We start from the raw sequence: 25,677 nt of genomic DNA, 5'->3' as shown, positions 1-25,677 counted from the left end.
GTATCACATTTATTTTGTTCCATTCTTCTCACAGCCAAGGTTATTTTTTTTGCTGTCCCCTGGGGATATTGGTGGAATATGTTTACTTCTGGTTTGCCCTTAGCTTTAAGGATGTAACTTCTTGGGCCTTGATGTCTGTTTTCCTGACTTAGTTTGATCCATTAAAAGTAAAGTTAACATTTTCCTGGATTTACTAATGTCACCCAGGAAAAAAAAATCTGGCTTTAATTCTCTATTTATTTTCCTGGAAACTCACTTAATCTTAAGTTTTGTTTGGTAATTACTTTGTTTTTTGTTTTTGTTTCTGTTCATATATATATATTCTCCACTTCTTTTGTTGTTTTTGTGGGCCATTTTTGTTTCTTGCTTTTTCGTGTTTTTTTTTTAAAAAATGTTTCTTGTGCAGATTATTACAGTTGTTCCTTTTTTCCCCCCAAAGCTCCCCTTCACCCGGTTCCCCCCCCCCCCATGCCCTTTATACCCCATTATCCTGGATTGTGAGAGGGATCCCAGATTGGAGAGGGTGCAGGCTTGGCTGAGGGATGCACCGTGTGAAAATTGGGTGGGTCAGGGTCTCTGGGAATCACCAGGGCAAGTCAGCCCTTCACCAAAGAGGTCCCCGGGTCTCCGCATCACACACCCTCGCTGCGAGCACCTCTGAGATAAAGTCACCCTCTCATTCTTGTCCCGATGCCAGACAGTCCAGTTTCTCCCCGTATGTGTCAGGTTCCCCTAAAGTCTTACCTGGAACTGGAGTTCAGAGCAAGCAGGAGCTTGTATCTCCCTCCCTGATTAAAAGAGCAGCACATCCAGGTGCCAGTACTTTCTGCACCTTCACACCTCTTACCAGTCTCAATGTGCTTTTTTCACCACTCTACTTGTGGAATTTCCACTATACCAGCTTTTCCATAGTTCTGGGTGTTAGTAGTTCTGCCTTTTTGTTGTAATTTTGATGTGGTTATGAGAAGCAGCAAGTATAGGTGTTTACCTTTGCTGCCATCTTGTTTCTCCTCTGGTAATTACTTTCCATATATTGCCAGTCACTGTTGGAATCAAAAGAATGTTATCATGCATATATAGTGTACATTATTTTCAGAAGCAGAACTCACTATGTCTTTAGCATTTAAAAAAACAAAACAAAACAAAAAACAAAACAAAACAAAAAAAAAACAGCTCTTGCCTTTAGCCATTTTGGTTCAGTTGATAGAGCGTCAGCCTGCAAACTGAAGGTTGTCTGGTTCAATTCTGCTCTAGGACATGTACCTTTATCCCCAGGGCCAATATCGATGTTTCTCTCTCTTTGTCTCTACTCCACCCTTCCACTCTCTCCAAAAGTCAATGGGAAAAGTATATTCAGGTGAAGATTTACAAACCAACAACACAGAAAACAGTTAGTTAAAGACTTTTCTTAGTTTCACGTCTTTTCTTTGAGTACAAATTAGCCATTTTAACTATGTTAGTAATATTAGCACAATATAGTAAGGTCTTCCTTAAAGCTTTTATAAAAGAGATCCAATATTATTTTTCAGGCTAAAGAAGCAGTGGAAGAAGCTGAAAATCTTGAGCCTGGAAATATTTTCACTCAATTTTATCAATTCAAAATTGCAGTATTGGAAGGCAATTCTGACAGAGGTATGTTATTTATGAGTTACATTTAACTGTTAACACAAAAAATAAAAATAATCCTCTTTGATTATAATATAATCCTATATTATATTAAAATCTAATAAAAGAGCAAATTGATCATACCTCTGCTACACCCACAAAACATACCCACCAGCCAATCAGGAGCAAGTATGCAAAGTAACCCAACCAAGATGGTGGCAGCCACGGAACTGAAGCAAGCAGGAGGCTTGGGTTGCCCCTGGTGATGGAGGATGCCAAGTTTTCCCCCCCTGGCCAGCCCTGGCCTCTGCTCAAGTCTATAAAGTTTCAATTATAGAAGATAAATAAATCCCAACAAAAATTGTGGCGGCCACGGAGCTGGAGCCAAAGGCTTGGGTTGCCCCTGGCGATAGAGAAGAAAAGCTTCCCACTGCCCTGGCCTCTGCTCCAGGTTACAAAGTTTCACTAATAGAAGATATATAAATCCCAGATACTTGTTTCCAGCTGGCCCTGGGCTATGCTTGGTTTGCCAGGGGGCATGGCTGGCCTGAAAACTACCACAGGCCCCTAGCTCAGGCTGCCCCACACCCCAAGGGATCCCCACCCTGATCCCGGACACCCCTTTGGGCAAACCAGCCAACCCTCACCCATGAACCAGGCCTCTATCTTTCTCTTCCTCTCCCTTCCTCTCTAAAATCAATAAAATATATTTTAAAAAAATCATTATTTCTCCCTTATTAGCTTTATAAAATCTGTAAAAGCTATATTGATATAACCTTTCTCATTCATATTTGTAATTCATGTCTTCTGTCATTTTCTTCTTGTCAGAGTGACTGGAAGTTGGTAAATTTTATTGCACTCTTAGAACCAGTTTTTGGTGTTATTAATTTTTCTCTATTTTTTTCTGTTTTCATTTCATTTATGTTCTGATTTTTGTAATTTCTATTATTCTACTTATTTTGAGTTTCATTTGATTTTCTATTTCCAATTTCCAAAAGTGAAAGCTAAGGTCATTGATTTAAGACCTTTTCTTATCCTATCTAATAAATGAGTAATATGCAAATTGACTGTCACTCCAACACACAGGATGGCTGCCCCCATGTGGTCAAAGATGGTTGCCCCCCAGTGGATGCAAGATGGCCACCACAAGATGGCCAGCAGGGGAGGGCAGTTGGGAAGGACCAGACCTGAAAGGGAGGGCAGTTGTGGGTGATCAGGCCAGCAGGGGAGGGCTGTTGTGAGGGACCAGGTCTGCAGGGGAGGGGAGTTGGGGATGATCAAGCCTGCAGGGGAGGGCAGTTAGGGATGACCAGGCTGGCAGAGGAGGGAAGTTAGGGGCAACTGGGCCTGCAGAAAAGGGCAGTTGGAGGGGACCCAGGCCTGCCGGGGCGAGCAATTAAGGATGACCAGGCCTGCAGGAGAGGGCAGTTAGGGGCAAACAGGCTGGCAGGAAAGCAGTTCGGCATCAATCAGGCTGGCAGAGGAGCGGTTCGGGGGTGATCAGGCTGGCAGGCAGAAGCGGTTAGAGGCAAGTTGGACATCCATCAAGGAGTCCCAGATTAGAGAGGGTACAAGCTGGGCTGAGGGACACTCCCCCCCCCCATGCACAAATTTCATGCACCGGGCCTCTAGTCTAATATAAACAGTTAATGCTATAAATCAACTTCTAAGTACGGTTTTAGTGATGATTCATAAATTTTGATATGTTGTGTTTTCATTTTAATTCAGTTCAAAATACTTTCTAATATGACTTTTGATTTTTTTGGATTATTTAGGAATGTGCTACTTATTTTCCAAATATTTGCTGATTTCCAGATAACTGTCTTTTATTAATTTTTTCAATTTTGAGGTATAATTAATATTCCATAAACTATAGTATATTTTGCTGGTGTGGGGTTGTGTGTTCTATAGAGTCAATCAGGTCAAGTTGGTTAATAGTTTTAAATGTACTGTGTTCTTGCTGATTTTCTATTTATTCTATTAATTATTGAAAGAGGAGTTTGAAATCTTTGACTATAATTATGGATATATTCTATCCTCTTTGCAGTTTGATTGTTTTTTGCTTCTTGTATTTTGAAATTTTGTTATTGGGTATATGAATATTTAGAATTGTTATGTAATCATAATGAATTCATTTTTAATCATCATGAAATAACCTTCTATCACTGGTAATATTCTTTGCTCTGAAATATATTTTATCTGATATTAATATAACCCTCCAGGTTTCTTTTGATTATCCTATCCTTTTTCTTTTAACTAATTATGTCTTTATAGTTAAAGTATATTTCTTCTTGGTAGCATATTGTTGAAAGTTGATTTCTGTAATCCTATTTGTCTCTGCCTTTTAATTGGGTCATCTAGACCATTATATTTAACACTAGAGGCCTGGTGCACAGATTCGTGCACTGGTGGGGTCCCTTGGCCTGGCCTGTGGACAATCCCAAGGGGTCCCGAATTGCGAGAGGGCGCAGGCCAAGCCAGGGGATCCCACCAGTGTACGATGACCAGGGATGGACCACGGGAGGGCTCTAGGGCGTTTCTAGCCCATCTCACTCAGTCCCGATCAGCTGGACCCCAGCAGCAAATTAACCTACTAGTTAGTTTGTGTCTTGTCCCTGGTGGTCAGTGCATGTCATAGCGACTAGTTAAACAGTTGAACAAATGGTCGGACACTTTAAATATTAGGCTTTTATCATATAGGGTGATTATTGATATGGTTGGGTTTCAATTTAGCATCTTGTGATATGGCTCATCTCTTCTTTGATTCCATTTTACTTTTTCTGGTTTACTTTTGATTAATTGAATTTTATGATTATACTTATCTTATTTTGGCTTATTAGCTGTAATTCTTTATTGCTAGGGGCTTGCAGGAGTTTTCTGGAAATATACAAGCATAAGGTTAATAAACAGACCTTTCTATAAACTAGACTCTCAGGATCTTTTTATTTTGCCCAAACCATTTTCCTTTGGCTTATTCTGATACCATGTGTGTCTTATCATCAGCATCACAAGTGGAAAAAAAAATTAAAGTGAAAAAATTTAAAGTAATTAAGGCTTGATGTAATTTACTTTCGGGAGATTACTCCACTATCCCCCCTTTTTTTGTTTTAAATTGTAAAGGGGACATTTTTTGCTTGCTGTACAATATTTTGGCTTTTAAAAATCTAACAATGCAGCCTTGATAGCTTTTAATTCAATTCTTAGTGCAGAAGTATGACTGCTCTGAATTCATTGCATGATAAGCAGCTTTTACTATGAGATGAACTATCAGTAAAAAATAGTTAATGCTCCAGGAATAGGTTCCTGCCTAGTACAATTAAGTTCCCCTGAATATTCACTTATTTCAATTTGCCATTTTAAATCAGTCTGATATAAGGCTTATTTTTTAATTTCTTTTGTCCTTGGCTGTGGACAGGAAATGACATTAATTGACTTTCTGCTATCAGTTTTTTAGTACACCCACATTAGCTTTGTTTAGGAAGGCAAAATACAAATTACTTACTTTTCTTTTTGAGGCCTAATACATTAACTTTAAATTACAGTTTTCCAGACATTTAAAGGAAACCTCTATTTTTTCCCAGAGTAATTTCTAGGCCACATTTAGGAAATTTCTTTTTAAAACGTTTTTCTTTCTTTTAAACCGAGCCACACACTTGATTTCAGATTCTGGCTCATACTGCCATGCTTATATTTTAAGTGACTCTCTCTTTTTTTATGATTTAAATATATATATATATATATATATATATATATATATATATATATATATATATATATATATATATATATATATATATAGCTGAAACTGGTTTGGCTCAGTGGATAGAGCATAGGCCTGCAGACTGAAAGGTCCCAGATTCGATTCCAGTCAGAGGCATGTACCTTGGTTGCGGGCGCATTCCCAGTAGGGGGTGTGCAAGAGGCAGCTGATCATTCTCATTGATGTTTCTAACTCTCTATCCCTCTCTCTTCCTCTCTGTAAAATATCAATAAAATATATTAAAAAAAGAAAATGTTTAAATATATATATATTTTTTAAAATTTATTTTTAAGAAGAGGAAGAGAGAAGGATAGAGAGCTAGAAACATCATCAATCAGTTTTGGCTTTAGTTACTCTCTTTACTTATGGTGACTATTAATGATCAGATTTAATGCTTGAATAATAACCTTGAGTTTGCCCTATAAATAGTAGTGGAGAAGATTTTTAAATTTCTCCTTTTTGTTGAGCTTAAAATTTACTTTTAAACAGTATTCTTTTGGGCTAGTGCTCATTTGCATATACAGAGAGATCATGGGAGGTCTCCAGAACTATTTCAGAGGACTTTACTGGAATCAATTGTTTATAAAAATATTGGCTTCTTATATAAATGAAACTATATGAGTCCTTGATTATATTATAAAGAGCTAATTTATGAAGTAATCAAAGTAGGCATATTTATTGAAAAAGCAAAACAAGCAAACTTATACGTTTGACCTATAAAGTACAGATGCTGCCCTACCACCATCCCCACTCCCCAGCCTATTTAAAAAGCAGGCTGTCTGGGGCTTTTGTTTTTAGAATTCTCTTGCTTTTGTTTTTTTAAATTCAGCTGCTGAAGAAATATTCAGCAACTTTGCCTTGCCCTTCCTTAGAGGTTAAAACCTTTATAACATTTAAAATATTTGTATATAAATAAAATATAGTTATTAGTTTTTATTTGATAAAGCTTTCCACGTGATTTCAAGTATATTAGATCAGCTTAATTTACAAATATTTTTTAAGAAGAGAGAATAAATTCTTGAATCACTCCAGGGCCCTTGGATATCCAAAGTCATAAGACTTTTTAATAGCACTCTCAGGAGGGGGTATCCATTTGACAGGATCATTACATGTCTCCCTACCCCCACATTCTGTTTCCCCTGAGGAAATTCAGTAAATGGTCTGACTGTTCAGGTGGTTTATTTTCCCAATTAAACTAAAGGCATACTTAATAAACTAACAATAAACACATCAAACCAAACAAAAATGACAGATAAAACAGACAAGCAATCAACCATAACTCATAAATAGGAGTTAATAAATCACAGTTCTTTTTCTGGAAATTTTTCTCCATAGCATTGACTACCCTTTAAAATTATTTTAGCTAAACTCTGCCTACCCCATGGCGTCTATAATTTTTAAACAAAGCATCAGAGTCTCCCTGCAAGAGTGTTAACAGCTACAAGTCTTTCCACACTAGAGGCATAGGATCCAGCAGCTGTTTAGTAATTGCAGACTTTTGATCCCCAATACGAATTAAGCATTTTGCAATTTGGACAAGAACATACATAGTAAATGTGACAACGACACTCTTTTTCCTTGAGCCTGATTTAAGAAAGTACCTTTTGACATTTTAATTTCTTTATAATTTTTCCTTTAAACCGAATTCTTCCCCATTATGGCCTGGCTTGAAAAAGACGTCCTCTCCCTCTTTGGATCTCGACTTCCAAAGCTTATGAGTTTTATGCACAGTGAATCTCTGCAACGAACTTTTGCTGACCCCCACCTTTACCGGTGATCCCCACCTTTATTGGTGATTAACTTCTTTTCTTCACTCTGTTGAATCTTCTCCTCCAGATATCTCTTGTTGAGGCACCATAAATGCTAGGGTCTTTCCACAGCTAGGGTTCAGAAATCTGGAGAAGGGTTGCACATAAATGAATAACTAGACAGGAAATATAAATTGGAAGGCATTTGGGGGGAGCCATATGGAAACTTAGCTCTAGTGACTAAGCTCTCTGAATGTCCAGGTGCACTCCTTTTTATTCACACATGTTGTCCTTTAGCAAAACAGATATACATATTAAAGGTAAGGTTTGGTAAACAATAAAGGACCATCAGTTAGGGGAATTGCCCTCAGCTGTTTGGCAGCAGGTAATAATATGCAGATCTTTAGCCCTTGCTGAAGCTGTCAGCCTTCTGATGAACTTCTCACATTTATTATACTAACTACTATACTTAGCCTCCAGCTCTTTTTCTGTTATGTTATTTTAATTATTACTTAAGGTCTTTATTATATATATATATATATATATATATATATATATATATATATATATATATAACTTATCATAATCTACCTTTAAGACATAATGGAATATAATACTATCATTCATTTATTTTACTTCATTCTGTATTATATTTCACTTAATGGATGTACCAAAATGTATTTAGCCTATCCATTTTACTATTGGTGGAATTTAGGTTGATTCCACATTTTACTCTTAAATATTTCTGGATAAACATTTGTTTTTGTTTTAAATATATTTTATTGGTTTATAGAGAAAGAGAGGAAAGGAGGGGTATAGAGATAGAAACATTGATGAGAGAGGAAGTCATTGATTGGCTGCTTCTTGCATGACCCCAACTAGAGATCAATCCAACAACCCAGGTATATATCCTGACTGGGAATTGAACTGGCAACCTCCCGGTTCCTGGGTCAACACTCAACTGTTGAGCCACACCAGCCGGGCTGGATGAACATTTTTGTATGTTTTTGTTTACTTTTGCATATATATATATCCATCCATAGGATATACTCAAAGAGGTGAATTGCTCAGTTGGGCATTTTTCTGACAGTTTAGCAATTTAGATGACTATGAAAATTAACCAATGTTTTAAAGATATTAGTGTTCATAAAATGAGTTCCAAAGTCACTGTGATATAATTAACCATTGATAGCTATTATCTTTGATAAAAGCATCTCATGTTTTGAATTGTTTCCTTGTTTTCAGCTCTGCAAGCAATTACCACTTTAGAAAATTTATTAACAACTGAAGCATTAGAAGGGAATGACCCACTTGCAGAAACAAGTTCACCTGTCAAGATTTTCAGTTTAGCTGCCCAGTTTGCTCTAGAGGTAATTCTTATGTATACATTTTTGGATTTTTTGTCTCTTTTTTATTTTGTGAGATAATTAATGGAGTCATTAGTAAGTAGGCACAGGAGAGTCCTTCTCTTACTTTCTTTACTATTTAACCTCATATTTTCTGACCAAGCTTGGTTGCAGCATTTCTTTATTTCTCTTCATTTCTTTCAAATGTGAAGTAAATAAAACAGTGAGGTAACAGATTTGTGCTTAAAACTACAGAAAAAAAACACAAATATAATAAAATGTTAAATTTTAAAAGAAACACCAGGTTTAAAATGCTACGCCATGCAAACAAGTACAGTAGTTATCTATTTAGAAACTTTTCTCATCAATTTTGGGGAAAAGCACACAAAACAGTTTAAATTCCTGTGGATCTTTTAATTTCTTAATCACAAAACAATTTTATTTTAGAAATAATAAATATTTCACCCCTGTTTTTTACTTGCAAACTCTGCATAGGATTAGGAAAAGCATTATAGCAACTGTGGAGCTCATAGACTTAGTGATAGACTAGATATGATTACTGGCTCTACAACTTAAGTACTTAACTTCTTTGATTCTTAATTTCGTCGTTTGTAAAGGTAATAGCTACCAACAGAATTGTGGAAATTAACTGAGAAGGAATTGAAAATGTGATTTGAAGCTTAATATACAAATATGGTGTTTCTATTCTTATCCTATGTAATAAAAGGGTAATATGCAAATAGACCAAATGGCAGAACAACCAAACTACCAATCAAAGTGTAATATGCTAATGATATGATGTGCACTGACCACCAGGAGGCATATGCTCTGACTCGTAGGTTATCTTGCTGCTGGGGTCTGGCCAATCAGGACTAAGAGAGGTGGTCCAGACACTCCCTGGAGCCCTCCTTTGGCTCCTCCCTAGCCTGATCATGCACCAGTGGGATCCCTCAGCCTGGCTTGCGCCCTCATAATCTGGAACCCTTGGGGAGCTGGTTTCAGTCTGGTCCTGCAGGCCACTCCCCTTGGGAGAGCACCAGACACAGGATTCATTGCTGGCGAGTACTGCTGTGGCAGCGTGAGCCTCTCCTGATTGGGACAAATTGGGCGTTAGCCCGCAGCCAGCACAGTGAGGCCAAGATGACCAGGAGTAGCAGGTAGGAGCTGCAGGAGGCTTTGGACGGCTGGCCACTCAGAGAGCCCCCACCCATGCACAAATTTGTGCACCAGGCCTCAAGTTAATATATATACAACCTGGCCACAGCAGCCAACTCTTCTACTTTATCTCATATTACTCCCCTATATCATCATCATATGTCTGATGGTGGGATAAATGAGAAAGAAGGTATATTAAGACCAAAAAAATGAAGCCAGCAACTATATAGAATATAACAGAATTTATTATAGGGTAATTTACCCCTGGGAAAATTTGGTTGGATTGGAACAGATAACCCAGAAATTATGTGCAGGTTATTCTCCACTACTAGACTCCTGTTACAATACTTTTTGTATAGCATAACTTGGGTACTAATGATTGCCAGGACAAAGGGCAAATTATACAGTAGCATCAGGGGCCATACCTCTTCATGGCCTTGTGATAGTTGACTGTTTATAATTGACTAGAGGCCTGGTGCACGAAATTCGTGCATGGGGGTTGTCCCTCAGCCCAACCTGCACCCTCTTCAATCTTGGACCCTTCGAGGGATGTCTGACTGCCCTTTCATAAACCAGGACTGCTGGCTCCCAACTGCTCGCCTTCCTGCCTTCCTTCTTTCCCCAGCTTCGCTCCCGGCCACCCGGGAGCCTGCAAGTCCTCACTCCTGGCCACACAGGAGCCTGCAAGTCCTCACTCCCACCCACCCAGGAGCCTTCAATTCCTCACTCCCTGCTGCTGCCCAGGAGCCTGCAAGTCTTTGCTCCCGGCCAGAGTGCTGCTCCTGTAGCTCCCTCTGCCCCCCGCCTTTCCCCTCATAGCTGGCATTCCACCCTGCCCAGTTGTTCCACACCTGTATATGCAAATTAACCCGCCATATTTCCTGGGTTAATTTGCATACTCACTTCTGGTTGGCTTATGGGTGTCACGAAGGTACGGGTGATTTGAATCTTTCTTTTTTATTAGTGTAGATTACCATGGAATTTAGACTAGGTACAGAGGAGGACATCAAGGGGATGAATGACCCTGAAAAATTAGGAGCATCAATGGTTTGAAGGTCTTAGTGCAGTTGAAGGAATGATGGGGTAATAGAGTGAGTTAGAAAGGTAGGAGATGGTGGTCCAAAAGTAGAATACATGGAACAGAACAGGATACAAAACTAAGATGAGGGAGTGAGGGAGGCACCTAAACAAGCACTCATTCTTAGGGTCATGCAAGTGCAGAATTGGTCCTTACATGACCCTGAATGTGAGTGCCTCCTTAAATTTTACACCCTGGGAGCCTTATTTATACCACTTGGATCACCCTAGTCCCATTCCTGACTGAGAATATGGATAAGTTGTAAATAATGGACTGAATTTCAGAGAATACAGTGGAAGGATTATAGGAATTTGGGAGAAATGAAAAAAGAAGCCGAAATAAGGTATTTACGAAGCCTTATGGAAATCAGGGTACTAAAAAATGAGCATGACCTGAGAGTTTGGGGTTCTTTGGTTACTGTTATAAAACACACAAACAAATAAAAATAGGAATAAAGATTAGTCCTAATGGAATCAAGGTTGGAAATGTTATTAGTTTTGCTGGATGGGATGGAGTGGATTTCTCAGGCCAATATGAACCTGTTCTGTTTTCGTTAGTGAGTTGTATCTTCATTCTACCATTTTGTAAAGTAGCTCTTTTCAGAATACAAAATTAACAAATTTAGATTTTTTTCTTGTCCTTAATGAACAGGAATATAGATAACATTTTGTAAATATTACTTTGGGATGTAATTTAACATGTTTATCCTTTTTAGAATGGACAACAAGTTGCAGGAGAAAAAGCTTTGGAATATTTAGCTCAATATTCAGAAGACCCAGAACAAATCTTTACAGCTTTAAAGTAAGTAATCCATATCCCATGGTTAGGAAAGAATTTCCTCTATTAATCTTACTCTTGGTCTATAACCTTTGCTGAAATAGTGCTGATGGGATCAGGCTGTGTCAGTGCCTACTATGTAACTGTTTTGTATTTAAAACTGTTTCCTGCTTTATCTATATACTAGAGGCCAGTGCATGAAATTTGTGCATTTTTGTGCAAATTTGCACTCAGCCCATCCCACACCCTCTCCAATCCGGGAAGCTTCAGGGCATGTCTGACTTCCATCTATGACCACTGGCTCCTAACTGCTTGCCTGCCTGCCTACCTGATCACCCCTAGCCCCTCTGCCTACCTGCCTGATTTCCCCTAACCACCTCTGCCTGCCTGATCACCCCTAACTGCTCCCCTACTGGCCTGATTGCCCCTAACAGCTCCCCTGCTGGCCTAATCGCCTCTAACCAACTCTGCCTTACCCTGAACCTGGGACCCAGGATTCTCTCCTCCAGCTGGTCACAGGCACCCAGGACCTGGGCTTCCCTCCCTCTGTCCAGCCACAGGCACCCAGGACAAAGGCCAGCTTCACCCAAGCCAGCTGCAGCCGCAGGGGACTGTGGACAGGCAGCTTTGCCTGGGCCACAGCCTGGCTGGTCCCCATTCTTCTCTCACAAGCTCATTTGTGCCTGTCTGGTCCCCTTACCTCTTTCCCCAGCTCATTTCTGCCTGGCTGGTCCCCATTCCTCTCTCCCCAGCTCATTTGTGCCTGGCTGTTCCCATGCCTTTCTCCCCACTGTTCAATGTCTAAGTAGTTCCTGTGAGAGAGTGTGAGGGTGTGGGGGCATGGTGACCATTTGCATATTAACTCTTTGTATATAGGATATAAAAACTTAAGTGACTGAACAACCAAATGGCTGAATGACCAGTCGACCGGTGACTATGATGCACACTGACCAGCAGGGGATAGATGCTCAACACAGGAGCTGCCCCCTCATGGTCAGTGTGCTCCCACAACTAACTCCCACAGCCAGCCAACTTCCTGCGGTCTCTCCCCACTGCCTGCCAGTCCCAATCAACCCCAACTGGGACTAGGCAAGATGGCCCTGATTACTGACCAGGCTGAGGGACCCCACCTGTACAAGAATTAGTGCACCAGGCCTCTAGTTGAGATATAATTGACAAATAACAATGTGTAAGTTTTAAATATGCAACCTTATGATTTGATACATGTGAAATGGTTAGTACAATAAGGTTAGTTAACACATCTACCCCCTCACAAAACTGCAATTTTTGCGTGTGCTTGGTGAGAACATTTAAGGTTTACTCTCTTGGCAACTTTTGAGTATATCATACATTATTGTTAACTATAGTCACTGTGCTGTACATTAGCTCCCTAGAACTTATTCATTCTATAAGTGGAAGTTTGTAGCCTTTGACCAGCATCTCCCCATTTCCCTCCTCAACCCCTGGTAACCACTATTATACTCAGTTTTTATTTATTTGGTGCTTTTTTAACATCCCTCATATAAGTGTGATAATATAGTATTTGTCTTTCTTTGCCTGACTAGTTTTACTTAGCATAATGTCCATCCATTTTGTTAAAAAAGGAAGGATTTCTTACTTTAATATGGCTGAATGATATTCCATTGTGAAATGTGTGTCTTTTCTGTGTGCATTTTGCTTTATTCATTCATGCAGACACTTAGATTGTTTTCATATCTTGACTGTTATGGGAGTGCAGATATTTCTTTGAGGTAGTGTTCTCTTTCTTTGGGTATATACCCAGAAGTGGGGTTACTGGATCACATGTTATTTATTTTTATTTATTTTTATTTATTTATTCATTTATTTATTTTGGAACCTCTTTAACTGTTTTCCATGGTGGCTGTACCAATTTAGAATCCCACTAACAGTATACAAGGGTTCCCTTTTCTCCACATCCCCACAAACACATTATCTATTGTCTTTTTTATGATAGCCAGTCTAATAGGTTTGAAGTGATATCGCATGGTTTTGATTTACATTTCTCTGATTATTAGTGATGTTGAGCATATTTTCATGTAACTAACTATTGGTCATCTGTATGTCTTCTTTGGGAAAATGTCTATTTGGGCCCATTTTAAAAACAGATTGGTTGGGTTTTTTGTTTTGGCATTGAGTCATATGAGTTTCTTATATAGTTTGAATATTCACTCCTTATCAGATATACGGTTTGAAAATATTTTTCGCATTCTATATTTCGTTATTCTATCTAATAAAGAGCTAATATGCAAATTGCCCATCACTCCAACACACAAGATGGCTGCCCGCATGTAGTCAAAGATGGCCACCACAAGATGTCTGGCAGGGGAGGACAGTTGTGGGCCATCAGGCCAGCAACAGAGGGCAGTTAGGGGTGACCAGGCCTGCAGGGGAGGGCAGTTGTGGGTGACCAGGCTTTAGGGGAAGGAAGTTGGGGGTGATCAGGCTTGATAGGGGAGGGCAGTTGGGGGCAACCAGGCCTTCAGGGGAGGGCAGTTAGGGGTGACCAGGCCAGCAAGGGAGCAGTTAGGCATCAATCAGGCTGGCAGGGAAGTGGTTAGGGGGTGATCAGGATGGCAGGCAGAAGCAGTTAGGGGCAATCAGGCAGGCAGGTGAGTGGTTGGGAGCCAGCAGTCCTAGATTGTGAGAGGGCAGTCGGACATCTCTTGAGGGGTTCCAGATTGGAGAGGGTGCAGGCTGGGCTGAGGGACACCGCCCCACACGTACTGGTTCATGAATTTCATGCACCGGGCCTCTAGTTTTTAAAATATTTTTATTGATTTCAGAGATGAAATGAGTAGGAGAGAGAAACATCAATGATGAGAGAGAATCATTGACTGGCTGCCTCCTGCACACCCCCTACTGGGGAAAGAGCCCGCAACCCAGGCATGTGCCCTGAAAAGGAAATGAACCCTGACCTCCTGTTTCATAGGTTGATGTTTAACCACTGAGCTTTTCATTTTGTTGATATTTTTTGTCCCCCCCGCTTTTTCCCCCCTGTACAGAAGCTTTTTAGTTTTATGAAGTCCCACTCTTTTATTTTTGCTTTTGTTGTTTATGCTTTGGGTATCATATAAAAAAATCATTGTCAAGGAACTCTTTCCCTGTGTTTTCTTCTAAGAGTTTTGTAGTTTCAGGTCTTATATTTAAGTCTTTAATTCATTTCAAGTTAATTTTTTATGACTAATACATGATACGGGGTTCACTTTCATTCTTTTGTATGTGAATACCCAGTTTTCCCAACATCATTTACTGAAAAAGCTATCTTTTCTCTACTTTGTATTCTTTGCTCCCTTGGCCAGTATTATTTGATTGTATATGCATGGGTTTATTTCTGGGCTCCCTATTTTATTACATTGTTCTATATGACTATTTTTATGCCAGTACCATCCTCTTTTTATTACTATAGCTTCGTAGTACCAGTATAATTTGAAATCATGATGTGTGGTCCCTTTAGCTTCATTCTTTCTCAAGATTACTTTGGTTATTCAGGATCTTTTGTGGTTCCATAAAAGTTTTGGGATTTGTTTTCTATTTCTGTATAAAATGCCACTGAGTATTTGATAGGGATGTTAAAGTGGAAAAAAAAAAAGATGTCAGTTGAACCTGATTTCCCCCCCTTCTCTCTTTTTATGATGAAAAATGGTTTATCAAAAGGGAACTTTTACATACAATAGTGAGGCAGAGGAAAGTGAGGTTAGGTTTGGTAACTCCTAATGATGTGACCGAGAATATGTCAGTGGGAAAAATTGGAAAGCAAAAGTGTTCTTTAGTGGTTCTGTTGGTCAACTCTGCCCTAGGTCATACTTCCAAAAGGAAATGGAATCCAGAAATAAAAGTGTCAGAAGGAATCTTGAGATACTTATATCCCTTCAGGCAAATAAATAACTGAAAACATTCAGGATAGATGGTATTTTTAAAAATTCAGGATTTGAAACTTTATAAACTGACCTTATTTTGTTGGTTTGTCATTATACTACCAGATCTCTTCAAATAATAGTCATTCCAGTTTATGTGAAACCCAATGGCCAGTTCTAGGTTCCTGAATAGGAAGAAAAATATAAAGACTTACTTAATGTTCTAGAAGATGACTTGGAGTAATTCTGTAAACTGTGGAACTATTTAAGAATTTTCCATAAGCATCACTTTAAAAAAAAATCTTAAATTACTCTTCCAAAATCACAAATTGGTATGTTTTTATTACAACTATTAAAACAATAGAAAACTCTATAAATAAAAAAGAATCTCTTCCTTATCCTCTCTTTTCTCACTTCTGTCTCCTCGAGTAATCAACTTGGTATCTATTCTTTTACATGTTTCTTCCTAAGCATCATTTTTTATGTTATTTTATCATACAGGTGTTTGTTTCGTCTTCTTGTTCCAAAAGTTTCTGAAATGCCAGAATCTGAAAACAAGTAAGTTATGTCAACAGAAATGATATCTTCACCTTTAGAAAAAATTATATTAGTTTTCAATATAAACCTTATTCTGAGAGAAGTATAGTACAGTGGGTAAGACCAATATAATATAAACTCTGTAGCCAGTCTTCCTGGCTTTATCTCCTGGCTCTGCCACTTACAGATATATGACCTGAGCTTCTATTTTCCCATAGGTACAATGGGAATAATAATAGTACCTACTTTATGGGGTTGCTGTGGTAACTGGATGAGTAAATATATGTAAAACACTTAAAAGAAGACTAACAGCTACTTACTAAACCTATGATATTGCATCTATTTCCTTTTCTCTTAACAGGACATTTAAATATAGACATATCCCTTACTTTCTTACAGAAACATATAACCTGGTTGGCTTATTGATTCTGATTCTGTATCAGCTCAGCTCAGTATTTACATATATTTCTTCTCATAGTTTCTATCGCATAAGATATCAAAAACTTAACAGTTTGTGGAAGAATTGGGTCACCAATATTTTTCATTTACAAAATTCACTACCTCTTAATGACTTGAAATAAAAACTCTATTCAAGTCCTTGATTACTGATAACTTTCAGAGAAATATTCTCATGTCTATATTCTCTACTCATTCAAAACTCTGCTTTTTGTGTATCTCTACTTTACTTTTTCTTTATATATTTGTACCTGAAATTTGAAAAATATACATTTTTTTCAGCTAAATTGTTTGAGAAATATCTGTGATTGAGACAATATTGAGACAATATTTTTATCATAGTACAAATTTAACCCAAGCATATATAAGTTTTGACTCTTTATGGGCTCTATGAACCCATTATTAGGCTACTCAAACCAGAAAAAAAATATATTGACATAATTGAAAAGTTGATTATTGACCAAACACTTGATGATATTAAGAACTTGTTAATTTTAAGGCATATAATGGTAGCGTGGTTATGTTTCTTAAAAGAATCCTTGTCTTTTATAGACACATCCTAAAATATTTATGGATGAAATAATGTGATGTCTGGAATTTGTTTCAGAATAATATAGGAGGGGAAGGAGTTGGTATAATTGAATTAAGATTAATGATGAGTTCATAATTATTGAAGCTGAGTGATGGATACATAGGGAGAAGTAAAGCTGTCCTTATTTGCAGATGACATGATATTGTACATAAAAACCCAAAAGACCTGATCAAAAACTAATAGACTTAATAATTAACTCAACAATGTAGCAGGATACAAAATTAATGCCAAGAAATCTATGGCATTTTAATACTCCAATAGTGAACTTACAAAAAGAGAGACTAAAAAATCAATCCTGATTACCATCGAACCAAAAACATTAAGATACCTAGGAATAAACTTAACCAAGGAGGTAAAAGACCTATATGCAGAAAATTACAGGACGCAGAAAAAAGAGATAGAGGAAGATGTAAACAGATGGAAGGACATACCTTGTTCATGGATTGGTAGAATCAACATCATTAAAATGTCCATACTACCCAAAGCAATCTAATAGATTCAATCCATTCCCCATTAAAATACTAATGGCATATTTCATAGACCTAGAATGAACTCTCCAAAAATTCATCTGGAATAAAAAAAGATGCCGAATAGCCATAGCAATCCTGAGAAAGAAGAATAAAGTAGGAGGGATCTCAATACCAGATTTCAAGCTGTATTACAAAGCCACTATTCTCAAAACAGCATGGAACTTGTACAAGAATGGACATATAAACCAATGGAATAGAATAGAGAGTCCAGATATCAACCCAAACCACTATGCTCAATTAATATTTAACAAAGGAGACATGAACATACAACTGAGTCAAGACAGTTTCTTCAATAAATGGTGTTGGGAAAATTGGACAGATACATGCAAACAAATGAAACTAGATCACCAACTTACACCATACACAAAAAATGAACTCAAAATGTATACAGGACTTAAACATAAGATGGGAAACCATAAACATATTAGAGGAATCCACAGGCAGCAAAATCTCAGACATATGTCAAAAGAACTTCTTCAGTGATACCTCTCCTAGGGCAATGGAAGCTAAAGAGAAAATAAACAAAAGGGACTACATCAAAATAAAAAGCTTTTTCAGTGCAAAAGAAACCATGAACAAAACAACAAGAAAGCCCACTTTATGGGAGAACATATTTGCAAATGTTATCACTGATAAAGATTTAATCTCCAACATGTACAGGCAGGTTATACAACTTAATAAAAGGAAGATAAATGATCCAATAAAAAAATGGGCAACGGACCTAAACAGAATTCTTTCGAAAGCAGACAGAAGGAAGTCCAAGAGACATATGAAAAGATTCTCAAAGTCACTAATTATCCAAACAATGCAAATCAAAACGACAATGCGGTACCATCTCACGCCCGTCAGAATTTGGCTATTATCAACAAACGACAAATGTTGGTGAGAATGCGGAGCAAAAGGAACCCTTGTGCACTGCTGGTGGGAATGCAAACTTGTGCAGCCACTGTGGAGAACAGTATGGAGTTTCTTCAAAAAACTGAAGGTGGAACTCCCATTTGACCCAATAATCCCACTCCTAGGAATATATTCTAAGGAACTAAAAATACCAATCAGAAAGGATATATGCACCCCTATGTTCATAGCAGTACAATTGACAATAGCTAAGATTTGGAAAAAGCCTGGGTACTTGTCAGCAGATGACAGGATCAGAAAACTATGGTACATCTAAACAATAGAATACTATGCTGCCATAAAAAAGAAGGAATTCTTATTATTTGCAGCAACCTGGATGGAATTAGAGAACATTATGTTAAGTGAAATAAGTTGGTCAATGAAAGAAAAATACCACATGATCTCACTCATTTGTGGATAATAAAGAACATTATAAACTGATTAACAAAAAGATAGATACAGAGGCTATAAAGCATCAAACAGACTTTCAAATTACAGCAGGAATGTTATGGAGAGGTGGGGGAGATACTAAGAGATCAACAGAAGGACTTGTATGCATGCTTATAAACAATACCAATGGATGTAAAACACTGGGGAGGGGAGTGTGAGGGCATGTATGGGTGTGGTGTAGGGTGGTGGATAATGGTAATATATGTACATATATAACACCTTAATAAAAATGGAGGAAAAATATAATACAGATTTAATTAAATAAAAAACAATAAAGGCATAATGTGCTAACATAAAAAAAATTTTATTTGAAAGAAGAATTTTAATTTCTCCTCTTCAAAAAAAAACCCACAAAAACACAAACCTTGAACATCAGAGAAATCACTACCTACTCTCAAATTCTATGGCCATGTAATATAAAAACCCTATCAATCATTGAAATCCTTTGTTGAGTATAGGTGTAGAAGAGGAAGAGAGAAAAATATGAGTGCACTAAGGATGAGGAAGAGCATCTTATAGTGGTAGAATATAGTGTTGAAATGACATGTTGGAGCCTTGAACAACAAACTTCCCAATTTTACAGTTTTGCACAGTTCTCAGGCACAAATAGGGTCTCGTGTTACTTTTCTATAGTAGGAAAATATTCTTTTCTTTTTTTCTTTTTTTAGAAAGAAAGAAATGGATAGACTTTTGACTTTCTTGAATACAGGTAAGTATATTCTTGGTCATTTTCAGGCCTTCTTGCCCTTATCCTCTGTTAAATTTTCCAAGTTCCTTGAGCAAACTGACTAAAACTTAATGTTTGACTCAACATTTGCTTTTGTTAACATTTGTCACAGCAATCTACCTTGGATTCTTTATTTACAAGCAGAGAGAAGTTTGTCATCCCTAGCTTCCATATGCAAATGTGATTTCAGCTTTGTTTCTATTCCAATTTGTCTTAAAAACATTTCCTTCCTTCCTCCTCCTTCCCCCTCCATCCCTCCCATCCTTCCCGAATTGAACAGGTAGAGAGGGATCAAGACAATGTTCTGAACCCTGCAAGTTTTCATGTCCTCTGAATCAAATTTCTATTGTTTACTGTTATTTTGGAGCCATCCATATATCTACTGATAATTCCTCTCTGTTCCCTTCATTCAAGCTAACCTACCTACATCTCATTCCTTTCCCAACTTCATGCTTTCTTAAGTGGTATCTCCCTTTTGCCTAACAGGTTTTCCCATGTCTACTGTTCACATATCTATTTCCTTATATCCAAAACATACCAAAAGCTCCACATCTTAGAAATTCTCTTCTATTCATTGCAGTAGTTCAATGTTATACTTCAAATACCTGACAACAGGTGTTAAATATAGCAAAGTAGTTTAGAAGCCAAAGCTTTTCAAAAATGAATAGCTTTGCTGCTTGGCATCCTTTTTACTCAAAAGGGTATATGTATATGTAGTAAGTGCTTTCTGGTGATATCATGTTCTGGTTCTGAACTATGCTTGCTGTGGAAACTCAATAAATATTATGCCAGCCTATAGATATTCTTCCAGTTCTCACTCTCCATTGCAGTATTTTTAATTATTGTTCTGACTCTTTATTTCCTTACATGTAAATCATATATTTTTACCTCAGGTGGTGAATGATTGCTTTAATTTAAATTATAAATCTCTCCTAAGACATGTATGTTCCTCAAAATTTGAGTTAACACCTTGCTTCTTGGAGCTTGGTAATGCTTTTCATCATTTTAATTATTTTTGATATGCACCCATGCACACACGCACTCACACACTTACAAATTTTGTAAATTCAAACTTATTGGTCTGTTTTTAAAACCGGATTAACAACTTTGGTAGAGTAAAAAACCTTAATTAATATAAAATTTTCCTGTTTGATGCAGCACTCCTGAAATTTCCTCAGTCTTTTATTGGAGAAGACTCGACTTCAGACTCAAGGATTAATGAAGCTCACTGGTTTAGAAAAATAGGTAAAATAAAATTCTGTGACTATGGGAAGCATTATGGGGCAGTAGTATTTACAGATATAGATTAAAATTTTAACTCTTTCATTTGTATCTATGGATACAAGAATAATTTGCTTTATCTCAGGTTAATTATTTATACAATGAGAACAAATATATATACTTCATAGGATTATTAAGGTTGTAAATGAAAGTGTATATACCTGGAACATAGTAGGTACTCAATAAATATTAGTTTTCTTATATTCTGGGTATAAAAATAAAATGATGAATTATAACTGCAGATTCCTAAAATTATGCTCCTAAACTTCATCTAGAATGCCCAATTATTCTTTAAATATAGTTCATCAAAATAAACTATATTCAACAATATAGATGAATCTCACAAGCATAATGCTGAGCAAAAGAAGCCAGACATTGAGTACATATTATGTGATTCCACTAATATATGATTATAAAATGATAATAGGCAAAACTAATTTATGGTGTTAGAACTCAGGATAGTGGTTATCCTTGAGGGTTTAGACTTTGAAGAGGGTGTGTGAAGGCAGGCTGAAAGATAGTGTGGGAGATAATGAAAGGAGAGTGTGTGGACATACAGGGAATGTCTATTTGTGAGTGAGGGACAGCTATATTCCAAGGGTCTGTTGGGGACTGCTGGACTAGGCTCCCCTAACTGGGGCAGCCTCCACTGCTGCTGAAATCTCTCCTGGAGGGACCAGCTCTGCCACAGAGACTGCACCATCTTGAAGGGAAGAGTGGTTGTGATCAGAAGCTTAGCCTTACCTTCAATCTGGAAAAGTCAGATACCTCCCGGGACCCTACAATCACAATACCCAGGGACCAGCTGCAAACCCACAAACACCAGGTCTCAAGCAGCACAAATATGCGGACTCAGACGAGCTCTGCACCTTCTCACGGAAAGAGTAGATTTCGACCAGAGAAAGATGAGTTCTATGATCCCGGCTGAAAGGAGAGATGCACACAGCAGGTTCTGGAAGTTCAGAGGAAGTCTGAACCCCACAAAATCCACAGATGTTGGGGCCAGCATAGTCTGTGGATGTCGAAGGAGTCCACAGGGCTGCCAACAAAAGGAAACTCTAGAAATCAACCCATAGATGGATTGGGCACAAAAAGGCATCCTGAAGCTTTACCGGTAAACTGGCTGTGCTGTGCCAGGGTAAAAATATGTGCACAGAGACATGAACAGTCATGCGCAGTACAAGGGCAAAAAAGTCATGAGTTTGTGCACTTACACTGGCTCATTTTTCTCTTTAAATCCTTGATTTTGATTAATAAGCCCAGTACATGGGTCACCCAATTAAAAACACTCTCAGAGACTATAGGGGAAAGTTTGTTTTTGTGGAACCTGGGGATCAGAGCGAGGAGAAATAATCAGAAAACTAGCCCGGGGGCAGTTCACACCCCCAAACCATTATTAAGTGCAGCAGGGAAAACAAATTCTAAATACTGTGTAGAGAGCACTTCTAGCCCTGGATGTCAATACAGAAACACTGCCACCCAGGGGTTCAAACTCAAACTGACTCTTGTAAATATAACCACAGACAGACTGAGTAACAAAGAAATACCGCCTGCTTGAAAATAAAATTGTGGCTTACGACACTATGGAATGTCGTAGAAGCTATGGAATGCAAGGTACGTCAATACTGTCCTGACTACCTGACAAGAAACAGGCATGCCAAACAGAACAGTAGAGGAAGTGAATGACCTTCACTACTGCACATATTTATTTTTTATCTTTTACTAAGAAATTATTTTTTTTCTTTTTTTTATCACTTTATTTTACCATTTTAATTATTATATTTTTATTTTTAATCAGTATTATAACTACTACAATTTTATTTTTTTTAAAGTTTCATTTTACTTTCTCTTTATGTTATTTTATTTTAGCATTAGTGTTCTACATTCTATTTTCATTTTTCCTTTAGCATCATTTTACTCTATCTCAAGTTTACCTTTATGCCAGCACTCTCTTCCTAATTTTCCCCTTTTGCTGTTCTTTTTCTCTTACCTTTTTACAGCTTTAGATTTACCCTATTCTTTCTTTTTACCCCCTATTAAAAATTCATTTTACTTATATATCTAATTTCTGATCCCCTGCTTGAAGTCCATACACACTTCTCTCTTATCTTTCTTCACTATCCAAATTTTTTTCTCTCTTCCTTTTTTGTTGTTGTTTTTATGTATGGTTTTGTTTTGTTTTGCCCTTCTTTCTCTGTGTCTTATTGTTATTAGTTTGATTATTGATTAAATTGTTGTTGTTTTTTGTTTGTTTGTGTGATTGTTTCTCTTTTTTTGCTTCTGCTTTCCCTCTCCTCACTTATTACTAGTTGTTGATTGTAATTTGCATTTATATCTGGGTGTTAATTGTTTGCATTTTTTTGGGGGGGATTTATTGTTGTTTTGTTGGAGTTTCCTCCTCATATAAATAGTTTCCCCCCTTCTTTTTTATTATATTCCTTTCTCTCTTACTTTTTTTCCTATTCTCAATATCATTGTTGCACTCTTTTTTTTAATCCCCTAATTCTCTTTTTTCTGGTGGTCACTTTTATTTGGGGTTGTTAGTATTGTGAATACATTTGTGTTCAGCACTATTTGTGTTGTGCATTGTTGTGTTGTATTTTGTTCCTTTAAGTCAACACAGAAGAGAGAGCTTCATAACCAGACACCAGACAGGAGAGATCATGGGGAGACACAGAAATACCCTGTATATGAAAGAAAAAGAGGAATCACCAGAAAAGGAAGTAAACGAAATGGAGACAAGCAATATGTAAGAGAAAGAATTCAGAGAAATGGTCATAAGGTCACTGAAAAGGTTGGAAGACAAATTCAACAATATGTGTAAGAACCAAAAGGAAATGAAAAAGAACCAAAAAGAAATGAAAAATAATATCACTGCAATAAAGAACTCACTAGAAAGCATCAACAATAGACTAGAAGAAATGGAGGACTACATCAGTGAGCTAGAAGACAAGGTAGGAAAAAATACTCTAGCAGAGCACCATCTAGAAAAAAAGCTTAAAAAACAAGAAGAGAGCCTAAGGGAACTTTGGGACAACAGGAAACGAAACAGCATCAGTATAATAGGGATGCCAGAAGGAGAGGAAGCTGAGTAAGGAATAGAAAACCTGTTTGAAGAAATAATGACAGAAAACTTGCCTGATATCGGGAAATAAAAACTCCCACAAGTCCAAGAAGTTCACAGAATACCAAACAAAATGAATGCCACAAGACTGACGCCAAGTACATTATAATTAAATTGGCAAACACCAAGGATAAAGTAAAAATCTTAAAAGTTGCCAGAGAGAGACAAAAGTTACCTACAAAAGATCCCCCATCAGATTAATGAATAATTTCTCAACAGAAACACATCAGGCCAGAAGGGAATGGAATGAAATATACAAAGTCATGCAAAGGAAGGGTCTGAATCCAAGAATACTGTACCCATCAAGGCTATCAATCAAAATTGAGGGTGAAATCAGGAGCATCACAGACAAAAAAAAAAAAAAAGACTAAGGGAGTTTATCACCACCAAACCAGCAATGCAAGAAATGCTAAAGCGTCTGCTATAAAAAGAAGAAATAGGAAGCAAAAAGGAACACAGGTATAAAAAATAAAAATGGCAACAAACAAGAACCTATCAATAATAACTTTAAATGTATATGCCCCAACCAAAAGACATAGAGTAGCTGAGTGGATAATTAAACATGACCCATATATCTGCTGTCTACAGGAAACCCACCTCAGAAAAAAAGGACTCACACAGACTAACGGTGAAGGGATGGAAAAAGGTATTTCAGTAGAATGGAAATGGAGAAAAAGCTGGGGTAGCAATATTTATATCTGACAAATTAGATCTCAAAGTGAAGGACATCACAAGAGATAAGGAAGGCTACTTCATAATACTAAAGGGAGCAATCCAACATGAAGAAATAACTCTGGTAAACATATATGCACCCAATACAGGACCACCCAAATACATTAAAAAAAAACTTCAGGAGGCCAAAACTGGTTTGGCTCAGTGGATAGAGCGTCGGCCTGTGGACTGAAGGGTCCCGGGTTCGATTCTGGTTAAGGGCATGTACCTTGGTTGCAGGCACATCCCCAGTGGTGTTTGCAGGAGGCAGCTGGTTGATGTTTCTCTCTCATCGACATTTCTAACTCTCTATCCCTCTCCCTTCCTCTCTGGGGAAAATCAATAAAATATATTAAAAAAAAAATCCAAAACAACTTCTGAAGGATATAAAGGGAGAGACGGACAGCAATACAGTCATAGTAGGAGGTGTTAATACCCCACTAACACAACTGAACAAGTCCTCTAAACAAAAAATAAGCAAACATCAATCCTAAATGACACACTACTGATGGAATTAATTGACATCTTCAGAACATTTCACCCCAAGCCACAGAATGTACATTCTTCTCAAGTGTACATTGGTCATTTTCAAAGATAGACCATATGTTGTTATACAGGCAAATTTTCTTCAAATTCAAGAATATAGAAATCAAATTAAGCATCTTCTCAGGTCACAATGACATAAAACTAGAAATCAACAACAATAAAGCAATCAAAAAATCAAACACCTGAAGGCCAAATAGCACGCTATTAAACAATGACTGGGTTATTGGAGAGATCAAAGAAGAAATAAAAAGAATCATGGCAACAAACGACAATTAAAACACAATCCAAAATCTATGGGACATAGTAAACAGTAAACGCAGTCTTTAGAGGGAAGTTCATAGCTCTATAAGCCTACCTCAAAAAACAAGAAACAGTGGTAATAAATTATCTAACCCTAAAACTCAAAAGTTAGAGAGGAACCATAAAATCCCAGTGTAAGCAGAAGGAAGGAAAATATAAAGATTAGAGTAGAAATAAATGACATA

At 37.5% G+C, this 25,677-nt stretch overlaps 1 protein-coding gene across 1 annotated transcript in view; it reads left to right on the top strand.

Moving 5' to 3' along the window:
• The window catches only part of TEX11 (testis expressed 11), a gene marked incomplete at its 5' end in the record, with an annotated part of 308,295 nt that overhangs the window by 188,266 nt on the left and 94,352 nt on the right, over window positions 1–25,677 (top strand). Inside the window, 6 exons of the mRNA XM_084869541.1 lie at window positions 1,530–1,632; window positions 8,359–8,483; window positions 11,408–11,493; window positions 15,846–15,902; window positions 19,472–19,512; window positions 20,689–20,775. Of these exons, the coding sequence (XP_084725667.1) occupies window positions 1,530–1,632; window positions 8,359–8,483; window positions 11,408–11,493; window positions 15,846–15,902; window positions 19,472–19,512; window positions 20,689–20,775 (499 nt within the window). The remainder of the gene's footprint in view (window positions 1–1,529; window positions 1,633–8,358; window positions 8,484–11,407; window positions 11,494–15,845; window positions 15,903–19,471; window positions 19,513–20,688; window positions 20,776–25,677) is intronic.

Source organism: Pipistrellus hanaki (genome assembly GCF_964339955.1).
Source record: "Pipistrellus hanaki genome assembly, chromosome: X".
Taxonomy (NCBI): Eukaryota; Metazoa; Chordata; class Mammalia; order Chiroptera; family Vespertilionidae; genus Pipistrellus; species Pipistrellus hanaki.
This window is presented reverse-complemented; position numbering and strand designations above follow the sequence as displayed.